Source organism: Medicago truncatula, chromosome 8, assembly GCF_003473485.1.
Source record: "Medicago truncatula cultivar Jemalong A17 chromosome 8, MtrunA17r5.0-ANR, whole genome shotgun sequence".
Classification (NCBI taxonomy): Eukaryota; Viridiplantae; Streptophyta; class Magnoliopsida; order Fabales; family Fabaceae; genus Medicago; species Medicago truncatula.
The window spans coordinates 26,547,975-26,566,742 of record NC_053049.1 but is presented as its reverse complement, the minus strand read 5'-3'; the positions used below and the strand labels follow the sequence as shown (position 1 = coordinate 26,566,742).

General features: G+C 32.4%; 2 protein-coding genes across 2 annotated transcripts; one reads left to right on the top strand and one right to left on the bottom strand.

Moving 5' to 3' along the window:
- Nucleotides 1-2,063: 2,063 nt before the first annotated feature.
- LOC25502715 (ankyrin repeat-containing protein BDA1) lies at nucleotides 2,064-3,855 on the bottom strand. The gene is made up of 2 exons (XM_013590274.3): nucleotides 3,223-3,855; nucleotides 2,064-2,981 (listed from the first exon to the last, which is right to left on the bottom strand). The coding sequence occupies exons 1-2, from the start codon at nucleotides 3,853-3,855 to the stop codon at nucleotides 2,247-2,249; spliced, it is 1,368 nt and encodes a 455-aa protein (XP_013445728.1). The 3' UTR covers nucleotides 2,064-2,246.
- A 1,691-nt stretch (nucleotides 3,856-5,546) lies between these two features.
- Nucleotides 5,547-5,990, top strand: LOC112417380 (uncharacterized mitochondrial protein AtMg00310). The gene has a single exon (XM_024772992.1). The coding sequence runs from the start codon at nucleotides 5,547-5,549 to the stop codon at nucleotides 5,988-5,990; it is 444 nt and encodes a 147-aa protein (XP_024628760.1).
- The last annotated feature ends 12,778 nt before the right edge of the window (nucleotides 5,991-18,768 follow it).

Here is an 18,768-nt window from a genome sequence, read left to right as displayed (position 1 = left end):
GTTGGTTGTACAATTTGGTTGTTCAGATATCATTCCTCTTTAAAGGTTGAGACATTGGGTTTAATTGTTGAGAGATTGAGGTAAGCCTAGTAAGTAAATAAGACGTGTTATTTGAACAACCATTTTGTACGAGAGACAACATAAATTTATGAAGAAATAAAATATTAACATGGAAACCAAAACAATATAGAGAAAATAAAAAGTAATGTAAGTTTAAAAGAAAAAGTTGTCATAAAAGCTGTGGTTGTATAAATATCATTTCTCTAAAAAAAAAAGATTAATCCACGGAGTAGGCAGCCAACTAAGGTATCGTTGGCCAGATTTTTTTACGGTTTAAAAGCTACTTTAAAACAAAGTTAAAATAAAGATCTTTAAGAAAAAAGTTAAAGCCGTTTGATTTCATTATTTTTTATTTTGTTTAGTTTTAAAGCTATTTTTAAATTAAAAGTTGTTTGAGAAAATATTATACAAAACTTACTTCTCTGCAATTTATTTCAAAGGGACCTCTCTTCAACTCACACTAGGAACATTTTCTTTTATTTTTTAATATATTTTTCTTCCATTTAATTTAATTTAATTTTTTGAACCGGTCCATTTAATTTTTTTTTAAAGAAGGGTCCATTTAATTTTATTATCTTTTTATCACTTATATAATTAATTTCAATATCGTTTAATTATCACAATCTCACAAATATTTTTATTCACGATGTCATTGAATGACACCAAATATTTTTATTCCCTTTCTTCGACCAAATATTTTTCTTTGGTGTCATTCAATGATAGTGTGAATAAAAATATTTGCGAGGTTGTGATAATCAAACAATATTGAAATTAAGTATAAGTGATAAAAAGATAATAAAATTCCTTAAAAAAATATAATAAAATTAAATGGTCCCTCCTTCAAAAAAAAAAAAAGAATTAAATGGACTGCTTCAAAAAAATAACATAAAATAAAATAAAAGAAAAAAAAATTGAAATATAATATTAAAAAAAAAAAGGTTCTCCGCGTGAGTTGAAGAGAGGTGCTTGTGAAATAAATTGATGAGAAGTACTCCATCTGTCCCAAATTATAAGCAAAAAAATCTCATTTTCTTTGTCCCAAAATATAAGTTAAAAAGACCAATTTTTATGTTATTTCAAAAAAATCATTTTTTCCAAAGTAGTATTAAATGCAAATTGCATTCAATTTGTTCTACTTTTTATTCTATCCATAATCATTAACCAATAAAAATTGTTTTTACATCTTTCCATGAAACTTATTCCAATAAAAACACAAAATTATACCTCAAACTACTATGTTTTTGTTTTATTAATAAGTGTGAATTTATGTTTTTTGCTTATAAATTGGGATGGAGGGAGTAGTTTTTTGAAGTAACATTCAACAACTTTTGATCAAAGTTCATTCTATTCAATTTTATACATTCTAAAAAAGGTAGTTTTTTAGTAAATACTTAATTGATATTGTGTTTGACCTACATTCTCCTTTAAAATGCAGAGAAGTTGAAAAGAAACCGAATCTAACAGTGCCTAAATAAGTGAATGTTTATATTTGTATAAGCAACCATTACAAATTCCGCCAAATCCAAATATTAAACTTTCTTACTTAGTTTTTTTTTATGAAGCTAAATTACTTTCTTACTTAGTTAATACCAAGTCACGTTAGTATTTTTATAGTGTGTTTGGATGAGAGAATGTTTTGAGGGGATTTAAGTATTTTGAGGTGAACTCCATTGTTTGAATAATAATTTGAAGAATTTTTAAAATGATGGAAATTTATGAAGTATTTTGTTAAAGTTAAATTTAGAAACTTTCAAAAGACACTAAAAGTTAAGAATTTTAAAATTCTTCATTGTTAGAATTTTTTCAAATTTTATATTTTGGTTCTCAAATTGACTTTTCAAATTTTGCAATTTAGTAAATTGACTTTTCCTGGTATTTAGCCCTCTTGACATAATTAATAGCTAGAATTAATGTTGGCAAAAAACATAAAAAATAATAAATAAATAAATAAAAATAAATAATTGCAAAATACCATCACACATATGTCGTGTATTCATTTATCTTCCAAACATCAATTAATACACGTACATTCAATAAAAGTAGTAGTACAAGATACGATTATTAAGATATTAAATACAATAGATAATGTTATACAATTCACCGACTTCACTCAACATTTTATTCAATTCAGATATTGTTGCTTGCAGAACATGTAAATAGCGATTGCATGTTGTACCATCATCTATCTAGTGACCATGCTGATCTACTATCAGCTGCAGCTGACGATTACGGTAAAGTTTAATAATGTTTAAAATTAACACATAGAATATAGATAACCCAATTAAAGATGATATGAGGATATGAATTAAGGGACTGAAAGGTGCAGGGGATATGACCGTCATAGCATACATATAACTAAGGGCAAACCAAACCACCGGACCGAACACCAGAGTACCGCCTACGGCCCCCCACGGAGTCATGATAAGTATTGCCATAACTGATATCAAAAAGGAAAACACATTCAAATGTGAATATAAAATAAAATTCAGATTTGACAAGACCGATTTCCCAGCATTTCCTTGGTCAGAAGAAATAGTAGAATCGGAGGAAGTGGTGTTCAAATTTTTGTTGGTAGCATTAGTTTGATAAAATCCGCCAGGGGGATTTAGTACTGTTTGATAGGTCGCTGTTGCAACGAGGGTCGCAACAATCAACCAAGTGCTGCGTTGCTCCTCTAATATTTCACTTCTAAAGCGACTAACATAAATTGTCACTTTATTCATAATTGTGGTATCTGATCTTAGTTGATTTGCAAGTAAGGGAGCATCGACGACTTCTTCACCGTGTCTTGCTCCAACACTTAACAATATCCTCGCAATGTCTTCATTGGCTGCTATGTCCAATGCTGTTTTGTTTTCCGAGTTCTTTGCATTCAAATTTACCCCACTCTTTACCAACAATCGAAGTGCCTGTGCAGCTTCCTAGTAATTAAAGAACAATAGATTTCATTTGTTAGAGATCATTCATAATAGGCAAAATTACACCACTAGAAACTAAAATCTTCACAAGTAACTATTGTAAATTTGCCTTCATAATATTAGAAACTAAAATCTTCACAAGTAACTATTGTTCTAGCTAGATTCACACCACCTATTTCGTTAATATATATGTTTTCTTTCGAACAAAAATGTCACAAACTAATTAAAAGGAACATAAGGTTACCTCAGGCTGTGGATTTGGCTGGATCATCATTAGCGCCGCTAATATGTGCAAAATGGTGTTGCCAATCTCATCCTTTTGATTTAGAATTTTATATTCTAATTTCCTTGCACCTCTCTTGGTATTTTTCTTGAGAAAGCAAACTAGGAGTTTAAGAACCTCATACTGGTTATTTTGCACAGCAATATGCAATGCAGTCTTACCCCTCACAGTTACGTCTTCAATGGATTCTGGACAAGCAAAGAGGAGTTTAGCTAAAATTTCATCCTCACCATTTTGACTTGCAAAATGAAGAGGAGTCATGCCCTCCTTCCCTTTGAGTCTGACAAGGTCCTTGTTCATGTCCACCAAACAAAATACCATACTCCTGTGGTTGTTTTGTATAGCCAGGTGAATAGGGCTGAGTCCTTCCTGATTTAGCTTCAAAGCAAACGATGGTTTCAAATTCATAACCTCAATCGCAAACGGGAGGTGCCCCCGTGTTGCTGCGATATGTAATGGAGTTTTGACAAACTCATTCGAATCTATAATCTCTAAAATCGATGAATTAACTTGGATTACTCCATAGAGGAGGCCTATATCACCTGCTTCAGCTGCAACATTCAGTTCATGATGAAGAATTGGAATTGGGTTCATTTTTTAAGCTGCAACTCTTCGCTGTGAAAAATCTACCTGCTACTATCAATAGTGCTAATATAAATAAGCATCTATTGCTCTCTTTCTTCCCACATTATATTCTATTTGATTGACTTTGTTAGTTGGTTTATTAAATTAAAAAGAATGAAACAATGACATATGCATGAAGGTTGCAAACTTGCAAGTAATACTTCCCTTTTCAAGTATTACTCCCCTTTTCTTATATATATAAAAGCTCTCATCCTATACGCAAGAAGAAAAAACTCATTTAATTAGTGTTATAGTTTGCAATTTTTTTTTTTCCTAACTCATGGTAATAAAGATTTTTGAAAAGTCTGGTACGTGTCTCAAGGTATCTATAAGGCTTAGACCCTTTAAGTTTACACCCACACTTTGGGACTAACTCGAACCCATGTTCTTTTTTTTTATTTTTTTTTGGGGAAGATAAGGTTTCCAACTCTACCAATACTTGTGGGAAAGTGATCTGTCCGGTAAGAGACCAATGTAACTAACGGTAGCGGAAGATGCTCTGGTACGGTGGTGATGAGTCTTCGCGGTAGAACGGAAGATGCTCAACGTGCACCTATATATGGGTGAACCTACTTCACCCTCAAGGTATGATTCACTTTTCACAACACTTTCTAGACACTCTTTCTCATTTCCATTATTGACTTGATCGTTGGAGTACTAACGTGCATGCAGACACCTTTCGCTCCACCGCAAAGACTCATTACCGCCGTACCGAAACCGTCACCGTCACACTGGAGCATTATCCGTCACCGTTGCCTCTCATCCATCCTCACCTAACATATCAGTTTCTTTTAAACACTTGTGTAACGCTTATCTTTTGGTTTTGGGGTTAGGGTAAGTCCACCCTTCGTTTTTCTTATTTATGTCAATAATATATTTTGGTGTGCTGTAAATGATTGTTAGTAATTAGGGTATCAATATAGTTGAGATAAGACACTAAATCAATTATATTCTTCTTTTAATATAAAAAATCTATCCCTTACTAGATCTGAGTATGACACAGTATTTTATTCATTATCCATTAAAAAATACCATGTGTATATGTGATGTAAAAATAAATTCTGTTAGGGACTTTTTTTATGGAAAATTCTGTTAGTGACATGTTAATATTATTAAGGTTTGGCTTCACCCTCATTTGTGGGATTTTCCTTGCAGCGTATGAATAAACAATAAGAGAACCACTTGGTGTGTTGTTTTCTTTTTTTAATTCAATCTGAAAGTTTGATGAAAAAACTATTTTTCCTTGTTCCGAAACAATATGAATGGCCAACCCTCTGACCCCTTCTATCCCGGGAGAGGTATTAGGCAAGGGGATCCTTTATCCCCTACCTATATATCATCTGTGCCGAAGTCCTTTCAGGACTCATAGAAAAGGGTCAGAGAGATGGTAAACTTCATGGCATATCTATTGCAACTAATGCTCCTACCATATCTCATCTATTATATGCTGATGATAGCGTTTTGTTTTGTAGAGCTTAACCAAAAGAGGCCAAAGCTATAATGGACATTCTCCATCAACATCAAAAAGCCTCTGGTCAGAAAGTTAATTTAGACAAATCTGAAATGATTTTCAGCCCTATTAAAATCACTGATAAAATTCACAATACCTTGGGATGCCAACTCAGTTTGGGAGATCTAAGGAGCAAGATTTTAAATTCATCATGGATAGGATATGGAAGAATCTCAAAGGTTGGAAGGAGAAAAGTCTGTCTTTTGAAGGAAGAGGGGTCCTCATTGGGGCAGTTTCTCAAGCCATACCCACCTATTTCATGAGTGGTTTTCTGCTCCCTAAGGGTTTATGTGAAAAAATAGAGAAGGTTGTTTGTGCCTTTTGGTGGGGCAGCAAGGGTAATAATAGAGAAAGATCCATTGGGCTAAAAAGGAAACTATTCAAATCTAAACATAAAGTTGGTATGGGTTTTAAGATTCTTAGAGATTTCAAGTTAGCTATGCTAGCTAACCAAGTCTGGCGCTTCCACAAGCAACCTGAATCCATCATTGCTAAAAGTTACAAGGCCGAATACTTTCCCAATACGGATATTCTACATGCTCCCATTGGAAATAGTCCAAGCTTTGCTTGGAGGAGCATCCAACAATCTATTTAGATAATCCAAAAAGGTAGTTGCTAGCGCATAGGGAATGGCTACAACATCAGAACTTGGGAGGACAACTGGCTCCCATCCCACCACAATTACAAGGTCCTGATTCAGACTACAAACTATTCTAACTGCAGATTTGTTAAAGACTTAATTCACAGCGAAACTTCTAGTTGGAACAAGGAGATTTTAGGTTCTTTATTTATTCCCCTGGACAGGGCCACCATTGAGAAAATTCCCCTGATAAACACTAATAAGGAGGATACCCTCATGTGGATGCATGAACCGAACGGAAACTATACGGTTAAAAGTGGTTACAAGGCTATCCAAGTTTGGAAAACTCAAGCTATCAACACTCCCTCTACTAGCTACACTGACATGAAAGTTTGGAAGAAACTATGGGTTCTTCATACTATATCTAGGCATAAACTGTTGAGAGTGAAGATACGGTGTATGTTATATTATTTTGATATTTATTTAATATGCATGCTTTTTCCTATTATTATGTTATTATAGGATTTCTCACCCCTTATTTGTTGTGTTGTTTTCTGGATGGTGGTTGTACCTTGAGTACAGATACTCAGGTTGATAAGGAGTAGTTGTGTGACGTTTTAGAAGGTTGAGATGAGGGGATGCCCTCCGTTTAGTTATGTTATTTAGTAGTTGAATAAGCATGTAGTCGCTACGAGCTCTGATATTGTAACACTAGGGTTGAGATTGACGACTTAATTTTAAATACATTTTGAGTTGAATTTTGGAAACTTTGTTATTTTCTATTTATTGTTGTTGAAAGGTAAGTATGAATTTATTAATTCGATCAGTGAATGATTTTATTCTTCTACAGTGGATTTATTTTTAAAGAAAACATTTTATTATTATTTTGTGATATAATGTCAAGTTTTGTAGCATCATTATTATTAAATAAATTCTTATTATTTAATATTTATCGTCGGGAAATCAGGTTTTACATATAACACTGCTAATATTGATATTTTGAAATAGTCATGAGTTTTTAAAATTTTGTCATATGACTTTCTTATATCAGTTTATAAAAGTTTTCTTTCGCTGATATAAACGAATAAAATCCGCAACAAGTACGATGCAAAATATTTAATTGTGTTTGTATCTAAAATAAAAAAATATCTAATAAAAACATTACATTAATGCTAATATTTTGACATCAATCATGAGTTCTATAAATTTTACCATAAATATTTGCTTCCGGATATATAAGCACATAAATCTTCAATGTGCACGGTGCAAATATTTAACTGTGTTTGGTACATAAAATAAAAATAATATGCAATAGAAACACTACTTTGGTACATAAAATAAAAATAATATGTAATAAATCACTATATTAATGTTGATATTTTAAAAATACCCATAATTTTTCAAAATCTTATCGTATCAACTTTCTCATATTAGTACATCAAAATTTCCTTCCGTAAATATAAGCAACATATGCGGTGTAAATATTTAATATATTGTTGCATTGGAAAGAAAAAATTTATTTAATAAAAATATTATATTAATGCAGATAATTTTTATTTAATATCTTTGAAAATTTCAAAATTTTACCAATTTAATTATTTTTATATAATTACTGCAATGTTACATAATCCATACATTTTTTTTTTTGAAGGATACATAATCCATACATATTCGCCGCTTTTTACTAATTAAAATATAAAAGTTCACTCTGTCAAAAGAATATAAAAGCTAATAAACACTAAGTCAATATCATTTTTTATGAATTCTTTTTGTTTTTATTATCTTAATTAGTAGTTGGTACTATTTTATACTTGGACTTTGTTTCTCGAAACGGAAAGCCTTAAAAAAGTAAAGTAAATTAGTAGTTGGTACTTTTTTTTTTGAAGAAACTAAAATGGATTAAAAAACTGAAAGCATAGAGATTTCAGCACAAGGAATGCCAAAACCTCAGCTAAAAGAGTCAATTACAAGTGTGCCAAAAGGCCAAAACAAGAACAAAAAAGAAGGCTACCCTGTTACATAAATATTCCTAAACAAGGTAAAGGGTTCAGCCACCATGAATGGTAGGAGAAAACAAAACTAGGTCGGTTCGCTTTCAACCACCAGTATGATTGGAGCTTAACTTTATCTAACAATTGATTAAAAGAAGCTTCTTTTTGGTGAAATATGCGAACATTTCTTTCAAGCCAGATCTCCCACACACAAGATAGCCAAATAAGATTAAGAGTTGAGCGTTTGCTGTTAGAGAAGCCGCTAAGGGTGCCAAATTGATATAAATGGTCTAACACATTTTCCGGAAGCACTAATTGGTAACCCAGCCAATGAGAAATGCCATACCAAAGTTTGCCAAAAAAATCACAAGAGATGAATAAGTGTTTTGCATCTTCTATCATGCCGCATCGCCCCACGCAGAAATGAACATTCGGATGTAAAATGTGTCTTTTGATTAAATTATCCGTTGTAGGTAATCTATCATGTAACAAGCGCCAAGCGAAGAGACTGATTTTTAAAGGCATCAGTAGTTGGTACTATTTTATGCTTAGACTGTTTTTGGAAAGGGAAGGCCTAAAAAAAAAAAAAAAGTAAAGAAAAGAAAGTGTAAGAGAAGATAGTCAACCACCTTACATTGGATGGTTTGTTTAATTTTTTTTATATAAAACTTGGAAAAGATTTTGACAAATTCTCTAGACAACTTTTTTCCACCTTTTTAACACAATAAAAACATCGTTCAATTTCACAAGCGAGAAATTATATTTGTACCACAATTTCTCGATAGTTTTTGTGACAATTGTATCTCTCATACTTACATTATGTTTTTACTTTCTCATTATTGTTTTAGTTTTTGTGTCAATAACTCTTTTTCTTTGTAAAATTATGGTTCATCCAAAATTGTCAATCAAATGGTTGTTCAATAACACAACTCTTCACAAGCATTCTTGATTAGTGTTATTTGAATAACCATTTGAGACAACTTTTATGACAACTTCATTTTTCTCTCTTTTCATTGGTCAAAAACAATAGAGAGAAAAGAAAAAAAAAGAATAAGAACATAACGTGAGTATTAGAGAGTTGTCAAAAAGTTGTAACAAAGTGGTTGTACAAACATGGTGAAAAATTACTTTATTTTTTTATTTCCCTCCCCTTCCTTTTGAGTCTTTCTATCCCTTTTTCTCCTATATCTATCAAACAAAGCTTCAGAGTCTATTTGAGAGATTTTGGAGAGTCTCGGCGCATTAAGAGTCGTTTGAGAAGCTTCAAGCAAGAACGTGAAATATTGCCTAATATGGATAATGTCGTTGATGGGACATTTGAAATTCCTTTTCTGCAACTAGAATTTTCTGTTCATTCCTTTTGTCATTAAAGTTCTTTGTTTGTTTCTGCACATGATTAGAATAAGACAAATCATATTATCTGAGTCTGATAGAGACAACTTCAGAAGAGCACAAAGTATGACTTGGATTCTAGGTCCCTCAGAGTCTTCTATCTCTCACAGTCATGTGCAATTCTTTAGCTTTTCTTGTTTCCAAATGCTCTTATATGTATTCTTTCAGGATCAGAACTAGATTTTATACTAGGATTTTTAATCTATGGTACTGCATACTTGAATATATATTAGCATATCCAATTGTTCTTTAATACTTTATTATCATCAAAACTTTAGAGGTATTGTACAATTATAATTTTGTTCCAACAATCTCCTCCTTTTTGATGATGACAAACATAAGTATTTAAAACAATTATTGTTGATTTAATTAACAAGTTGACTTCAGAGTTTGAGGTTTGTCAGCTCCCTTGAATCTGATAGTCCATAACGTGAGGTTTCTAAGCTCCATGCAAGTCCTATCTAGGTTAAATAAATGATCTTTTAAAGTTCAAAAATCAAGAGTTCAGAGTCTGGTTTAAAATTTAAAACTTTCAAGTTCTGAACTCATCAAAGTCCAGACTTAGGGGGGTGTATTGGATCATGATTCTAAAGGATTTTAAAAGACTTTTTTATCATGAAAAAGTCTTGTGTTATTCAATCAAGATTCTTTATCATTTAAAAAAAGTCTTGTGGTATTCAATCAAGACTCTTAATCACTTAAAAAAAGTCTAGTGGTATTCAAAATCATTCAAATTTCGAAGGATTGTTTAATAAATCAGATTTTGATGGATTTTGTGGGATTTTCTAGTGAAATTTTAGCATGAAAAAGTCTTTCATGAAAACATGAGATTTCTTAGGATTGTTTTTTTCTTTTAAGATTTTATTATCTCTCCTCCCTTCTCTCTCTCTCTCTCTCCCCTTCCTTCTCTCTCTCTCTCTCTCTCTATCTCTCTCTCTCTTTAGCTCTCCCGTAAAAAACCTCTCTCTCTCTCTCTCTGATTCCTTCACTCTCTCTCTCTAGCTCTAGCTCTCCCGTAAAAAATAAAATAAAATAAATAAAAGAGTCTTTATTGAGATTTTGTGAAAGAGAGTGTGTTATGATATTTTTTTCAATTATTTCTAAAAATTCGTAAAATCTCTTGAAATCTCTTGAAATCCATAAAATCATTTCAAATCCTTTAAAATCTTATGAATTAAATCAATTGAAATCCTTAATAGTCTTTTAAAATCATCAAAGTCATCAAAATCTTGCAAAATCTTTTAAAATCCTCAAGATTTTTTTAAACAAAAATTGTCCTTTAAAATCCTAATCCAATACACCACTGTTTATTGTTTTATTTAACCAGGTTCCAAAATCTAAGTCACAAATGCTAGAGTTAGAATTCTCTAGGCTCTATATACATTAAGACTCAGACTTAAATACTTTTCTATCCTATTTCCCCTTTTGTCATCAACAACAATAAGTGATAAAAGCAAGAGAGAAGTAGATAGATAAGGATATGCATTCCTTCAAAAAAAAAAAAAAGATAAGGATTGAAACAAAATAACAGAGTAAAATTATACAGATCCAAAAGTCAATTGTGTAAACTAAACATGAATAGCAAAAAAATATATTATACACCTTTTACATGTCTTTTAATAATCTCTTGATTTATTATTTATTCATCAACTTATTTCATATGGTATAGAATTTAAGCAAAGTATATCATTCCCCTTTTATTCCTTCAAAAAAAAAAAATCATTCCCCTTTTATTTATTTTTTCCATACATTCTCCTTTTGGTCCTTAAAATAATTGACCAATGTCTTAGCTAGTTTTAATCCCACGTAATATTTTTATTGGTTTTTTCAAAACATCATATAACTAATTGTTATTATCATCATCTTTATTATTAGTAATTTCCCTTTAATTTTGATTCAATCTCCCAATACTATTATGTATTTGACCTTCATCATTTCTTTACAAATTGTTAATTATCTATTAATGATATTAAGGATTTGTTTAAATGATTTCATCTTTCCCTCTATGCCATGTCGCCTAGCTAGTCAACGAAAGAGGTTTTAACCAACTTTCCTCTAATTATTGTACGTTCCTTTCTTGTAACTTCTTGACAATATTTCATTTAGGAATTAGGATAAACTCACTAAAACCATGTTATATCCCTTTCATTTTATGAAATCATTTGACCAAAATAATTCTCTCTTAATACTACTTTTTTCCTATTAATTTCCTTTGGATTTTGCAACATGTCCTTCCCTTCATCCATGAGACTCTCAACATTTTAAATTATTCTCATATACAAAAAACTACGCATGAAAATTTAGAGTCATCTCCAAAAAAATAAGAATTCACGGCATAGTCGTCATCATCACCTTGCTCATCCAAATTCTAAGTCTCCATCCACTCTACTCTTAGAAGGTCTTCAGGTAAAATCTTGTTGTGTTCCTCTTCCATTCCTTGTTCCTATGATAAGTCTTTTCCTTAAAATTTGTACCTTCTCTCAAGAGCTATTATATCAACCTGTCCTTTTGCACTTCTATTTCTTGTAGAATCCCAAGACTAGCTTGTGAAACGGTTCGGAATCAACCTTATAGACGTCTTGTCTCGAAGGAAAAATCACCCAAGGTAAGGGCGATATTCCGTACAATTATATATTCATAATTTCATAAGCTAACTTGAACGTAGAGCCTTTATCTTAATAAGATGAGAAAACCTGAATATAAATAAAAGAATGGAATTTATATTTTTGTTGCATATCTCATCTTTGGTGGCATAGCATGGCATTACGTTGTAATTATATTTGATTCTATTGTTCTTTAGAGAAAATGCTTTGATGAATGTTTGAATGAGACTTTGAATATTTAATTGAAGTTGTGGAGATGGTGACGATTTAAAAGAGGTTAGATGAAAGTTTTGAAAGAAATTAAATTGAAATTTCTAATCAATTTTGGCAAAAGTAGTGATGATTGTAAAGAATGCATAACATGCATAGCATGACATGTAGTTGTGTCATAGGTTGCCAATGAGGGCGATTTACTCTGGTGCCGTAAGGGCGATTTTCTTTGGTGCCGTAAGGGCGATTTACTTTGGTGCCGTAAGGGCGATTTACTCTTGTGCTGAGAGGGCGATTTATTATGCGCCGAACGGGCGATTTATTCTTGTGCCAATTGGGGCGATATCCGGATCATGGTCAAGTTGCATCTCATGCATCAATTGCATAAAATTGTATTTTGATTTCTGTTATTTGTATTGAGCTTTTGACTCTTATGTGGTGAGTGTCTTACTGTTCTTTTTATCTTGTGCCTTTATGTCTATATAATTGTATTTTGTGGTTTAGGAGTACTGACCCTTACAACCAACATTTTAGGTATTGATGAGTTTGAAGATTTGAAGAAATATTGATGTTTAGCTTGTACGCTCGCGGGGAATAAATTTGGGTTTTTCTTAAATTGTAAATTTAAAACAATTCTTGTAAGCTTATTATTTTTGGTGTAATTTATTCAGTGTAATTAAAGAAGTTAATCTTCTTAAAAGTAAATGAAGATATACTCATATTTTATGAAGATTAATAATTTTTTTAATTAATGTCTTGGGTTAAAATCCAGGGCGTTACAAAGGTGAGAAAAACACAAGAAGGGAAGTTGAATTTATTTAATTTTTTCTTCTTTTTAACTAAGTCCAGAGTTCATAGTCTGATAAAGATCAGAGTCTTAAACAATGTTCTGAGTCAAATGCAGCGGATATAAAAGAGATAGAGAGAGGGAGAAAAAAGAAAGAGACACAGGAAATTATCCTGGTTCCTTCCACAATCCAGAAGTAGTCCAGTCCCCCTTGCATTTCGAAGGAGATTTTCCACTATAATCACACAAGATTACAATTGCTCAAGCACACAAGCAAGATACTTCAAATGCTCAAGCACACCAGAAAGAAACTTCTTATGCTTAAGTACAAAAGCAAGAGACTTCCTAACAAACAGACTACAAATAATAAGATTGGTTGAACACTTGATATATAATCAGTGGTGTTCACAATACAAAACAGTTCAAACTCTAAGATTTAAGAATTATTAAGATATGAAAGCTTATAAGAAATTCGAAGTGTTTGATGCACAATGATTTTGTCAGAGTTTTGGCACTTGTAAAAATATTGCAGAGTCTCTACTAATCTTCAAGTCTCCATCCCTTTATATATAGGTATAAAAGAGACGTTGTAGAGGTGTCATCACATCAAAGAGTCGTTAGAAAATGCTTCATCAATCAACATTGATTTGTTGCTTGATATGCTTAATGTCATAGGAAGGAATAATTTGAAACCCATTCCTTGATAGGGAATTAACCTTTCCAATCCAGTGTAGACACAGTTGTAGCTTGTATTATGTGTAGAAATTGTTCGAGTAGTTGAGGTAGTGGTCGTACAATTCTACTATTTGTCCTTCATTGTCTTTTCTCTGAGGATAAGTATCCAAAGCCTTCTAATTCTTAAGAATATTCGTTGCTCCAATCTTCTAATCCCTTCTGAACATTTGTATCTTCAAATAACTATAATAATTGACTTTAGGATCTTCACTTCAACTTCTGATAAACTTCAGACTGTGAGTGAATTTCAGACTCTGACAGTCAGCTTCTGGATAATCTTCAGATTCTGACTTGCAACATGGCTTCGCTTGAAAATTCATTTGCTCTAATTTGTTCTTCCAGAACCAATACTTTGTTTTAAAACGTATAAATTCTAGACTATGATTTTGCACCCCTGAACAAATATTAGCATATCCAATTGAACTTTTAATACCTTGTTATCTTCAAAACTTAAGAGGCATTGTTTAAACTCATTTTGTTCCAACAATCTTTCTCTTTTTGATGATGACAAAATCAAATATTAATAGTCACTTGTTGTTAATCTAATTAACAACTTGACTTTAGGGTCTGAGGTTTCTAAGATCCCTCCTAGGTTTAATAGTCCTTAAGGTGAATTTTATAAGTTCCCCTTAAGATATATCCAAGTTAATTAAATTCATTACAAATCCAAAATAATTAAATAATACATCACTAAGAATGAAATCACATTAAAACCCGAGGCAAAGAGGTGAGAAGTTGATTCTTAAGTCCAATTTTAAATTTACTTATAGGACTCAGAGCCTAAATACTTATATATTTTACTCCCCTTTTGTCATCATAAAAAATAATTGAAAAAAGTAAGAAAAGATTGAATAAAAACATGATTATAAGTATCAAAGACAAAAACTACGTTGAAAGTAGTTAAGGCATCAGAGTTAAGAAATTGTATCAGAAGCACAAATATATATTAGAAGCAGTAATAATAAAACAAAAATCAAGGGTGTGCAACTAAGGGTCTAAGGTTGTTGTTGTTTCTTCATCATTTCTAAGATAGCATCAATCCCAACATTTGTCTTTGCTGCCTCAGCCAAAGACTCCTCATGTTGCCTTTTCATATTTCTTTCCAGCTCTTCTTGCTTCCTTAGAGACTCTAAGCGTTGTGTAACACCCCAAAAATTATATGTAATGATTTAATGAAGTTAATTAGAAGAATTCTTGAGTTTAAGATTAAATTGATGTTATGATACTTAATATATATGTTAACTATGAGATAATAGATTACGATGGCTAACGACGTATTAGGAAGATTGACAAGATTGAAAGAGGAAAACAAATAAATATAATAAGATAGGAAGAAGGGGGAGGTGTCGAATAGAAGAAAATAACTAAGTGGGGGAGGGAGGAGTAAAAATAATAGGAAATAGAATAGAAAAAATAATAGGTGGAGGCTAGCCCAAGTATAAATAGAGAATTAACAATCTAAAGTCTCATTTTTTTTACTAAACGTGAAAAAGAATAGAAGAGAAGAGCGGAGGCAGAGAGAACCCTAGTGCAACAAGGTCAAGGCAAAACCAGATTTTTCAAAGGATTCGAGGTAAGGGGGAGATTCCTACCACTTTAGGGTGTTTAATCTATGATGGGGGTAACTTTATTTAGTATGATGTGTTTCTCTTGATATGATTTATGATGGAATTATGATGATGAATAAAGGCAATGATGTTGTTGAACGAATGAGATTTATGAGATTAAGTTAGGGTTAGAAAGTAGAATTGAATTGTGGAAAGAAGTAGATGATTTAATGGATTAGGGTGATAAAGGATGTTTAGATTGTAGAATAATCACAGACTAAGTTTCCAATCAGTATTGGGGTTTGAGCCGATGGAAATTGGGATTTTCGTTTGAAAAGTCGGTGTCTAAACGTTTTGCAAATAAGAGATTATGTGAGGTTTGTGAAATCGATTTTTTTTAGGTGGTTGAAACTTGAATTTTTCTGTAGATTATGATAGAGCTAAGTGTCAGGAGCGTGTAGGCGAAAACGCCATCGAAAACGGGTTAACGGTTAGGTTTTTATGCGCGATTAGGTTTTTATGCGCGAAAACGTGAAGGTTGAAAATCTGAAGTCGTCTGTCAAATCTGGAAAAAATCGTGTCACGATGGGAGACCAACGTGCCACGATGATGTCATACCAGAAACCTTAAAAATGCAATTTTCTTCACTCCAAATGCTTCCAAACTTCTTCCTAAGTGTAGGGACTTTATCCTAACCATCTAGAGATGTTTTTAGAAAGGAAATAACCTTGTATAAAGGGTCTAATGAGTTCATGAGCCGGTCCTTGGGGTAGGAATGGAAGTTGTTAATGATTATAATGAGGTTGAGAGAGTATGCTTAAGTGTCATTAGGATTTGATTATCTCAAAAATCAAAAGAGATTAGGTAGTGAAACGATGAAGGGCTTAGAAGCGAAGTAGAGAGAGTTGTGAGAGGGTAATTCAAGAACTAATGAGGATCAAAATAGTAGTAAATTAGAGTAAATGATAGATGCAACGATGAGACTACATGAAGAGCAAGAACTAGGGTAAATTAAAGAGACACGATGGTAAATGAATAAGGTAATAAATGACGTTAATGACATGGCAAAGTATGAAGTAAGGTACAAGATATGAATGAGTTAAAGAAATGAAAATACGATGATAAGAGGGAATAATAGAGTAGATGATTATGGGTAATTGATGAGGTTAAACATAATATCCTTAAATAATAATGAGCTTAGGAAGGTTGTTAAGTTGTAGGGAATAAGAGTTAATATAAGCGGCAATGTTAAAGAGTTGATGAGGTGCATATAAACGAGGAGAAGGATAGGTAGGTTTAATGCATGGATAAGATGAAGGATGAAGTATGTCACTAGGAGTAAAAGATGCTGAGAATGAAAATCAAACTAATGGTGGGTGTAAGATTTAAATATGATGTGAATATGACAAAATTATGAGTTAGACATAAGTAGACGAATATATGGTGTAAAATAATGATGAGTTGCTAATGATGTAAGATGATGATGTAAAATGATGTTATGATTATTAAAGACGAATGATGTAAAATGATGTAAGCCGAATGACGTACTTGTTTTCTAATAACAAGCAATATGACGAGTAACTATGACGTAAAGATGATGTGTTGTTTATGTTTCTTCTAAATGATGTTTTGGTGGGTCCACATGCATCATATCATACTGCATAATGACGAATGACGAATGACGGATGACGGATGTAAGTTCAGTAACACACCTCTGACTTACATTATTATGACGATAGGATCCGGTACCGGCATGCATGTAGGTCTAGGGATGAAGTATGTTGCATATAGGTCATGTTAGGTGAACTGTGATATGTGCTAATAATGTGAATATGATATATGTGTTAAAAGTGTGCATAAGATGTATGTGTTAATGATGTTTATGAAATGAATTGTGTGAATATTATGATGAATGATTGAGGATGGTATGATGAATGATTGATGATGATGAGATGAAGGACCGATGAAGATATGATTATATACTTTATTATTCATGTATCCCAATATATGTTATGATGTGAATTCTCACCCCTTTGTTGTTGTTTTGTGTATTTTGGTGTCTGTACCCTTGGGGTACAAATATTCAGGACGAGGAGCTTTAGATTTGCGAGATGCTTAGAAGGTGGCGATGGGGGACATACCACTGTAGCTATTATTTGAGATATTAAGTAGTCGAATAGATATGTGCTCTGATTTGTAACACTGGGGGTTCGGTTAAGCGTTGAATGTTCTTAAATTATAAAGTTAATTTAAGTACTATGATGGTTTAAGTTTTTTTTTATTAAATAATGTTAAAGACAAGACATTTATAATCATGAAATTTTATGAAGTATCTTTCGCTGTTACATTTGATTCTCTATTATTTTATTATGTGAAAGATGAATGAATGTGTGTGACATCCTTTTCGTTAAAACTATGATTATTATTATTATCTAAAATTACCGTCGGGAATTAGGGTGTTACACGTTGCTCTTCCATTTTCTACTTCCTAAGCTTCTTGCTTTCTGATAATCTCAGCTTGAATCTCATTATGCCTCTTTTGTTTAAGCATGACTTCAATCAATTGAACTTTCACAGTTTCTGTAGTTAGCTTCTGATCCTCCAGATCTTCTTGTATCTGATCTTGAAATAGAACTACCTCAGGATCTTGACTCTTGAGAATACCCTTTTCAGGCTTTGTAGAAAACTTAGAGATCCAAGAACCTTGCAGTCCACACTTAACAATCTCAGGAACTTCAGAAGCTTCTAACAGTTCTTCAACATTATCATACTCTTGTACAAACTCAGAGTTTGTGATTGCCTTGATATGTTGGTCTTCAGCTCCACTTCCTCCATGTTATTGCATACTTCTTCAAACCAATTCTGAAGAGCTTCTTGCTGTGAAGCAATTTCCATGGTATAAAGATTGTCCAACGTGTAGTGCATAAGCTTTTTCAATCTGTTCCATTTGTCGGCATAGTTGACAAGATGTATTGCTTGATGTCTTGCTTCAACTAGCTCCAACAGACTATCAAATATTTCTTGACACACTCCTTGTAAAACTAAGTTAGAGGTAAGCATAGGAGGCGGGTTAATGAAAGTTTGAGAGGGGATTTCTATGATGATGGCTTATGGAATATCTGATTCTGATATATCCATAGCTTGAGTTTCATCAATAGAGGTCAGGACAATTTGAGTGGAGGTAAGAGGTTGAGTTTCAGGTTGGATAACATCTTCTGACGCCTCAAGCATGAGAACATCAGAGTCAGTTTGGTTGGTTTCAGGTTTTGCAAATTGTAAGGTCATGGCTATGATTGGTTTGTCTTCTGATACTGATGATGTATCAGAGACTGTGTGTGTTGAAGTGTTTGAGGGTGGTTTAGATAATGGTGAGGTTGTTGTTGTTTGAGGTTCTTACACAACTTTTTCAGATGTTGTATCAGTGGCTTTGTGTGGAGGTGAGGATGGTTGTTGTTGGATTTTTGAAACAATCTTATCAATGACTAATTCAGAGGCTATTTGTGGAGTTTGATCAAGGTGTGTGGAAGG

Bases quoted from the DNA above. Each gene is read 5' to 3' on its own strand.
- LOC25502715 (XM_013590274.3), bottom strand. From the start codon at position 3,855: ATGAACCCAATTCCAATTCTTCATCATGAACTGAATGTTGCAGCTGAA. The intron at 2,982-3,222 runs GTAACCTTATGT...TTTAATTACTAG, and splicing joins AGCCAAATCCACAGCCTGAG to GAAGCTGCACAGGCACTTCG.
- LOC112417380 (XM_024772992.1), top strand. From the start codon at position 5,547: ATGGATAGGATATGGAAGAATCTCAAAGGTTGGAAGGAGAAAAGTCTG.